General features: G+C 35.4%; 2 protein-coding genes across 3 annotated transcripts; one reads left to right on the plus strand and one right to left on the minus strand.

The window, feature by feature from the left end:
• Positions 1-247: 247 nt before the first annotated feature.
• LOC107875572 (vicilin-like seed storage protein At2g28490) lies at positions 248-2,450 on the plus strand. Its single transcript, XM_016722335.2, has 5 exons — positions 248-653; positions 851-1,035; positions 1,149-1,229; positions 1,313-1,705; positions 1,867-2,450. Exons 1-5 carry the CDS (start codon positions 566-568, stop codon positions 2,275-2,277), a joined length of 1,158 nt encoding a protein of 385 aa, XP_016577821.1. The 5' UTR covers positions 248-565; the 3' UTR covers positions 2,278-2,450.
• Positions 2,451-3,224: 774 nt separating this feature from the next.
• LOC107875571 (ethylene-responsive transcription factor RAP2-7) lies at positions 3,225-7,151 on the minus strand. Of its 2 annotated transcripts, XM_016722333.2 has the most exons (10): positions 6,242-7,151; positions 6,135-6,160; positions 5,970-6,000; positions 5,780-5,867; positions 5,488-5,633; positions 5,280-5,324; positions 5,066-5,169; positions 4,841-4,959; positions 4,428-4,544; positions 3,225-3,641 (listed from the first exon to the last, which is right to left on the minus strand). In XM_016722333.2, the coding sequence occupies exons 1-10, from the start codon at positions 6,694-6,696 to the stop codon at positions 3,402-3,404; spliced, it is 1,371 nt and encodes a 456-aa protein (XP_016577819.1). In that variant the 5' UTR covers positions 6,697-7,151; the 3' UTR covers positions 3,225-3,401. The 2 variants fall into 2 exon arrangements, with proteins under 2 accessions (XP_016577819.1, XP_016577820.1); XM_016722334.2 differs by lacking the exon at positions 5,280-5,324.
• Positions 7,152-8,951: the final 1,800 nt, after the last annotated feature.

Consider the following 8,951-nt stretch of genomic DNA (forward strand, 5'->3'; position numbering starts at 1 on the left):
TGTTTACGTACGTGCATATACAACTTAGGTCCTTTCTTTTATTGCGTTAGATTAGCCCTTTGAAATGGTCATCAAATTGAAGTTTCTCTATTTCATTTTTTTATGTATACAAGTGTTTTTTTCGTCAGCATATATTTTTCAGGATCTCAACGTCTATATTACAAAAGAAAAGCCTAAAAATTATGCATGATTGAAAATAGCTTCCCTCAAATCTCAATATACTCTATATAAACCACACAGCCAGCACCTAATACATCAGTAAATCAAAACTGATTATAACGAAAGCTTAGAACACATTCTTCTTTATAACGAGTTGAAAATGGGAAATAGGACAGTACTGCTTCTAGTGCTGGTACTTTTCTCGACACTAGTGGCCTCTGTTGCTGGCTATGAATATGAAGGAAGAAGAGAAAGAGAAGAAGAAGAAGAAGAAGAAAGTGAGCAAAGAACACAAGGAGAAAAATGGTTCTTGCTGCGTCAGTTACATGATGTTGTGAAAACTGATGCTGGGTCGATGAGAATGGTGAAGGGTGGCTACTGAAGGGGTTCATTTCTACATAGTCCAATGCATATTGGTTTCATCTCCATGGAACCTAATAGTCTCTTCATCCCTCAGTACCTTGATTCCGATCTTGTCCTCTTTGTTGATCACGGTAATTAAGAGTTTAGCTTCTAGACATTGACATTGTACAAAAAAAAAATCATCAAGTTGCCTAAACGATAAGTACATAAGAGACTTTCATAAGAAGCGGGACTAATAGCCTGGAAAAACATTAACAGGTTAAAATTCACGTGTAGTATAGAAATTAAATTATAAGCCTGATGTTCATTTCTTATGAATTGAATACAGGGGAAGCAAGAGTTGGGCACATCTATAGGGATGAATTAGCAGAAAGGCATTTGAAGCATGGAGATGTGTACACAATACCTGCTGGATCAGCTTTCTATTTGGAAAATAGAGCTGAAAAAGAAAGACTTCGCATTATTTGCAGCATTGATATTACCTCAGAATCCATGGGATGGCATGCTTTCCAGGTAGCCTTGGTCAAATTATCAAAAAATTATCACTTGATCTATTTCTTGTCTTTGGTTTATCGTCCTATTTCTTCCCAAAGCTTCATAGTAACTTTCGTGCAACTATTTTTCAGTCTTTCTTCATTGGTGGTGGAATTCATCCAGCATCCGTTCTTGCTGGATTCGATCATAACACATTATCAACTGCTCTTAATGTGAGTATTCAAGGGAATTTAATTTTTCTTACTACATTTATCAGAGGGACAACAAATTGAATCAAAATTATGTAAAACTCCAGGTCTCGACAGCAGAACTAAGGAGGTTCTTGACCAGGCAATCTTCCGGACCAATCGTGCATTTATCTGGTTCTCATCACACAAACGTTTGGACCAAATTCGTCACCCAAGAATCCCTTCAGAAATTAGCTCACTTGAAGAGGATTGTGAATTTGGAGGAAGAAGTTAGCCCAAAAGAGGAGGAATCTACATGGTCATTGAGGAAATTATTGTGTGCTTTATTAAACAGAAAAGATGTAAAGAGAGTGAATCACAATGCTCCATCAGCGTACAATATCTACAGCAAGAACCCCGATTTCAAGAACAATTACGGATGGAGCAAGAAATTGGATGAGTCTGATTATTCTCCTCTACAACAATCTGGCAATGGCGTTTATCTAGTGAATCTATCTCCGGTAAATCATCTCACTCACCGACTTAAAAAGTGTAAACTTGCCCCATACAAGTGGTGACCTTTGGTCAGTGGTTCAAATCCCCTCATGTGAAAGCAAAACTGATCTGCTGCATGTTTCTTTTCTTGCTTACATGTTTAATCTACGTTTCTTGATAAATGTAGGGATCCATCATGGCACCTCATGTTAATCAAAGAGCTATAGAGTATGGAGTGGTGTTGAAGGGTGCTGGCAGGATACAAATTGTGTATCCGAATGGGACTTTAGCCATGAACGCTAGAGTAAGAGAGGGAGATGTTTTTTGGGTGCCACGGTACTTCCCGATCTGCCAAATTGCTTCAACGAATGGCCCATTTGAGTTCTTCGGCTTCACAACATCAGCAAGGAGGAACCATCCACAGTTCTTGGTGGGTAGGAACTCATTGATGCAAAGCTTGAGAGGGCCAGAATTTGCAGCTGCATTTGGAATTGGTCAGAAAAGACTTGAAAGGATTGTCAATGCGCAACGTGAACAAGTCATCTTGCCTTCATCATCGTCAGATTCTCCTCTGAGGATGAAAACTGGTTCTTATTAGTTTCTTAGAAACTTCAGTACGTCGTTGGTCCTGTTAAATTATGACACGAAAGCTCGAAGCCAATTTTGTTACTTTTTTTTTCGTCCTGTTATTCAGTCTGAGTTAACTTGTTTCCTTGGAAGCAAGATGCATTGCCCTTGAGTTGTGAATAAGACGGATTGGTTTCCTTGACATGAATTCTGTTTGTGGTTTAACAATGAACTAGTGCCTCAGCGCAATGAAAGAAACTACTCGCTCCTAGGAACAAACATAATGATAAAATACCATTCCACCATTACAACTTGACGGAAAAACAATATTGCTTATTCTCAATTTTACTCAATAGTATTTGAAGTAATGCGGCAGGGCAGTGCAGTTCTTATACAATTGATCATTCGAAAACTGTCTTCACACGCATTGATTGATTTAAATGCCATTTTTTCCTTTATGATCCATTCCAGGTGAAAGCAGTGATCAGACTCGGAACACTGCGTCACTTAAACCTTCTGTAAGACAATCGTTTCTAAAGTGTAAGAGAAAGCAAATATGGCATTAGGAAAAACAATAAGCATATGTAGGGAGAGACATAATCGTTTCTAAAGTGCAAGAGAGAGCAAATATGACATTATTAGGAAAAACAATAAGCATATGTAGGGAACGTGCCAAATTTTGAAGCAGAGCAGACAAATATGAAACGAAAAAAAAAAAAAAAAAGGAAGACTCCTCAATTTTCGAGTTTTAATGATTCTTATAGTCATAGATCTATATGAAGGGCAGAGCAGAAAACCTAATCTCAATAGTACCAAATCTGATTCGAAAGTGAGCTCAAGTACCCATGGATATCAATTAGAGCAATTAAAGTACAACTTTACGTCCCCACAATATTCAAATCATTAATAGGGAGACACCATTGTTGGAGGAATAATTCAACTTTGCACTAATGTATGTAACAATAAAGGGAACAAGGATAGAACAAATACTATAGCCATTCTGAAAGGGGAGTTTGAATCTTTACCTCTCGGATTCTGAAGCAGTTATAAAAATTATTAAATCCACAAAAAGTAAATTGACTTGACTTTTAGATCTTACAAAAGAAATTGATGACTATGTTTCCATCTATATTACTAGTTACAGAGGAAGACATGTTATGGAGGTGGTAGGCGGGGGCTGATCTGGTAAAAGCACTGAGAGGCATTTGTTGAGGGTGCCAATGCAGATGTCGAAGAAGTGATAGAAGCAGTAGCTGGAACGAAGAATCCTGATGATGCTGCAGTGCAGAACATTGTCAATGGGGTGGTTGTAGCAACCTGACTGGGCATTTGCAATGACCAATTTGGAGGTCCTTGTGATGAACCTATATCCTTTCTCTTGTCAGATGTTCTTCCCTGCCAAATGATAGTAATTAAGATGAAGATTTAACGGTAGTATTTCCACAGTGTTCATAATTGTAGCTTTAAACACACACTAGTATTTCTAGATGGATTCTTTAACATCATCCAACCTTCAAAAACCTCTACGAATATAAAGAAATCCAAAGAAAAGGCCCTCATCATCAAGTTATATACATTACACTCTTGTAATGAAGTCTAATTAGCAACCTGTATCAATTATGCTTCCCTCATCTATCTGTCATCATCGTTCACCTTTAATTTTAGATAACCGTTTACAGTGAAAAAAATGGCTATGATCCTACATGAGAAGATGAACCCGAAGAATAACATAACCATTATTATCCAAATAAATGACCAAGTACAAAATATTGTTAATGCAGATAAATTGTCATGGGGAATATGACTTGTCATTTGTCATGGGCATACTATCACTGATTCTTAGTCCCACAAAACAATCAGAAGTGAAAAGTTAAAATGTTTCACACAAAACAAATGATCCCAGCACTTGATGGAAATAGTAGGAGTGGGGCATAAAGATGGCTATTGTGGCAACTGAAAACATGCAAAAGAATACTCAAAAGTAATAAGGTAAAATGTTTCATACAAAACAAATGATTCCAGTACTTGGTGGGGAAGATGAGGATGGTTATTTATTGCAACTGAAGACATGAGATTTTGACAATGAGCAAGGAAAAAAAAAAAACTAAACAGATATAAATGGGAGTTTCATCACTGTATTTGGCCCCAAGTTTCTGACTGAAGGTAGAGTTAGTATCTTACCTCGTAGCTGGAAGAGAAATTAGAATAGATTCCAGTCCACGATTGAGCTTGTTGGGACGTCATTGGTAGTCCTTTGAGATGTGAACTTCCAACTATTAGTGGATCAGGTTTATGCATCTGTAGTTAAAGATCATAAACAGATTATTACAATCTAAAAGGAAAAAAAAAAAAAAAGAAAGAAGGATTAAAGATGCTCATGACATGTTTCATCGCAATTTATGAATAAATGAAAAGCCACATGAATTAACAAAAGGAGATTATATTACTAGCAAATCTTTCCTCAGATTTGACTTTACTGCAATAGACGATTCTCTTGCATATGAACTATGAAAAGAGCAAAAATAGAAGACTATAACATAAAAGAGAACATTGAATCTTCACGAACAGAAGCATATAATCTACTCTGCTAGTACCTTTGGTTTTGTTGCATCTTGTATATCATAAGGATGATAGCAAGAACCTCCCAACCTGCCATTTTCTTTTGAAGAAGAGGTCGATATCCCCAAGTTCAGATCAAGATCATGTTGGCTACCTGCATCATAGGCATCAGAAATGAGATCGATCCAGATATAAATAACGCACGTTTGCTTGGAATTAGTGAAATTAGTTTGGAAATGAGCAAGAACTTTTGAGCAAACCTTCAATCTGAGGTTCTGACATTGTTTCCCCTTCATAAGCACTTGGCTCAAAATTGGTAACAGCCTCCCTTCCGCTAGTTTTAATTGCCGCCTTATCATAAGCCCTAATTTGCAGAAAAATAAAGGAGATACAGTTGGATGGCTCATAATTGAAGTTGAGAATCTAGGATAACAGCTCATTATCATAGATAGGGTAATTCAAGATCATTAGGACCTTGCAGCTTCTACTTCGCTGTCGAAAAGCCCAAGATATATATACCTGCAATATAACCAGTGCAATCCCCACTATGAATACTGTAGTACCAATGATTTCTTCTTCAACTACGCGTGTTAAACAAATGTATGTCCCATTTTGGATCGACTACTATCCTAAGTTTTAATCTACTACTGCAAGAATTTCAAAGAGTTTGTTCGTTCCTTACTTTTTCCCGAGGAACTGCCCCATCCGAGCCTCCCATCTGCCACATTTATGTAATGTCACTCCTCTGAATTTGGAGCTCCCTCTTGAGAAACCATTGCTATGGCGTCGCAGCAAGTGCACAAATTCTTCTTTACCAAGGTTTTTCATCTGCATTAAGTAAAACAATGTCCAAATATATTACTGATTCATGTAATTGATCCCAATTAGAACAGAAACAATTATGAACCCATAGAACATGGTCTTCAGACAAGAGTTCACCATATTCGCGCAAATTGGATCTTTGCATTTCTAACCTGTTTCATATCCTCCTCATAATCACTTAAGTTAAAGTTGATATCAGCATCAACGCCCCGGAACTTAATTGCAGCTCTATCATAAGCTCTATACAATGGAAAAGAAAACAGATACAATCAAATCAAACGGAAAGTCGAAAATCTAACGAGATATCTGATATTTGAGAACTCTATATCACTTTTACTTTACCTTGCTGCTGTATGAGCAGTATCAAAACCACCTAATATAAAAGCAACAACAAAAATCAATCAAAATTTACCAAAAATAGGAAAAAGTACTCCTATTAAGCATAACTTTAGCTCCAAAATCCACCAAATTAACGAAACTATATAATTAAAATCACAATATCCATACCTAAATATACTTGTTTCCCACAGTCCCTGCATCCAATAGTAATTATATAAACAAAATTGCCAATAAATCATGATCGAATCAAAAAATTTACAGCTGAAAAAACTAACCATATATGTGACTCCCATCTACCAGTTCTTCTGTAAAAAGTAACGCCTCTATACTGTGAACTTCTTGACCTTGGCCCTCTCCTACTCTTCTTCACTTGCGGTTTCGGTAGCTCCGATCCAAAACCGGGTAGAATGACCCGATCGGTCTGTTTCCGGTTCAACTCACCGTTATCAACCGGAAACAACTGCCGAGTCACAAACTCAGAATGACTAACAACTCTCCGATCCTCATCATTGTTGTTGATGTTCCTGCTAGTTTCAGCTCCTCCAACTTTGAGTATGCCGAAATTGAAAGCGAACATTTCACCGGCGCGTGTGGAACACGATTCACCGTCGCCGGTACTTGTTGTAGCCTCCGCATTTAATAACGATGAATTTGACGTCCCTGATTCATCAGGTACTGAACCTTCTGGAAGCTCATTGTAGATTACGTTTACATTGAGATCCAACATCATTCTCTTCCACTTCCAATTACACAAATCACGAAACTACATAGTACTATATCTGTATATATATATATATATACAACTTCTCAGCTGAACAAAACGAATATCCAAGCTACTAATTGTGTTTAACAGCTTTAAACGGTAATTAAAAACAATTCGCTTCAACTAACCATGAAAAATTAAGCTGTAATTTCCATTATACAAAGGATTAAGTGACTAGTTTCGAAAAAATCAACTAAAAACGTGATCAAAGAAGAGTAAATTGTCGATCATGTAAGGATTATTGGAGATAAATTTCATTTACTTATATAACTATATTGTACTATATGATATGAGTAGTATATAGGGGTAGGGGTAGGGGTAGGGGTAGGGGTAGGGGGTACGGGGTAGGGTGGGGGGAGAAGAAAGATGGGACGTGTGAAGAAACTTTTATGTTAGTTGTGTGACTTGTGAGGGTACTTTTGGTTCCACTTATTTTGGGGAAGACTATGGTTTATATGGGAAAATTACAACCCCTTTTTATTCATTTCTAGTATCTCTTGCTTTTACTAAAAACAGAAAGGGGGTCCCATATCCTCTCCATCCCCTCCAACCCTTTTTCATTTTGTTGTCCATTCTGCCCGTATATTACTCCCACCCTTTAATAATAAATATATTATTAAATTTAACATACAGATTAAAAAATATATATTAAAGATATAAATTTAACATAACTTTTTAATTTTACCCCAAAAAAGAAAAATTTGACCTTATAATACCTTTTCAAAAGTTAATTGGTTATCAAATCATAAGGGTAAATTTGAAAAAAAATTCAATGATTCGCTTATTTTGAAACACCAATAAATACCCCAACAATTCACTTATTTCGAAACAGAGGGAGTATCTTTTTGGGATAATACCCACAAAAATATCTGAACTTTGATCGAATTTTCAGTTGAACATACTGAACTTTGCGAGGATTCTATTACCCACCTATACATTTTAAAGTGAAATTAATTCCCCCAAAACTTTTTTAAAATGGAATTAATTGCCTCCCCCCCTAGACCCTGAAACGTCATACCCAGTTTTGATGTCGAAAGTGTAGTACACGCGCTTTGTCTTCTCCATTTTATTATTTTTCAACATTTTTTCACCATTACAATCATATCAAAGATTCTACAACTCAAATTCCTTCTACAAATCAAATTTCAAATGATTTCATTGAGTCAATTTCAAATTCCAAGTCCATTCTTATCATAAAAATTTTCAAATTCAATTTCCAGTTTCAAACTTTGAATTCCATTGAGTTTATGAAGAAAGTTTCTTGATAATTTGAAGAAAGATTTTCAGTTTTCAAATAATTAAACGGAATCTTCCATTAATTTTCTTCATTCAATTCACCCGAAAAGTTTTCAAATTTCATTTCAATTTCCAGTTTCCATTCAATTTTCAGTTTTCAAATTCCATTCAATTTCCAGTTTTCAAATTTCCATTCAATTTCAATTGGAAATTGAACTCCAATTTCAATTTCCAAATTTCAATTTCAATTTCAATTTTCAAATTTCCAAATTTAATTTTAATTGCAATTTCCAAATTTTCATTCTTATCACTTTTCATCATTTTTTTCACCATTTTTAAGAAAAAATTTCCCCAAATTTCAAATTCAAATTGAATTTTTTTTTCAATAACTTTATTCAAATCGAACTAAATAAATAAAATTTGAAGAAATGGAATCTTCAATAATTGAGATCAACAATGAAAATACGTTATAGACTTTTGGAAGACATTGAACAATTGAAGACTTCCGGAATTTTTTTTATTGAAGTTACTTCCGGAATAAAGTTGAAATTAAAGTGTAGTACATTGTTCAATTTCAATTCAACAATGGAACAACCATTGTTGAAGAGAGGAAAGAAAGTAGAGAGAAGAGAAAGAATGAAAAAATAAATAAAAAATATAAAACTTTTATTTATTACATAATTAAGGGATTGTTTGGCCATAAAAAAAAGTGTATAACATTTTTTAACACTTTTCACGCGTTCAATGCGCGTGACTAACACGCAATGGGCCAAGTGGCAGATATATGCCATTAAAATACGAAAAAAAAGGTCTGGATGGTAATAGGACCCCCACAAAGTTCAGTATGTTCAACTGGTAATCCGGTCAAAGTTCAAGTACTTTCGTAGGTATTATCCCTATCTTTTTCCTTTCTTATTTTTTGTTATTTTAATCCTAGTTCAATATCTGTTCTGAAGTTCGATTACTTTCAATTTGTGTGGAAGTTT

The sequence above is a fragment of the Capsicum annuum genome, chromosome 6 (assembly GCF_002878395.1).
Source record: "Capsicum annuum cultivar UCD-10X-F1 chromosome 6, UCD10Xv1.1, whole genome shotgun sequence".
Classification (NCBI taxonomy): Eukaryota; Viridiplantae; Streptophyta; class Magnoliopsida; order Solanales; family Solanaceae; genus Capsicum; species Capsicum annuum.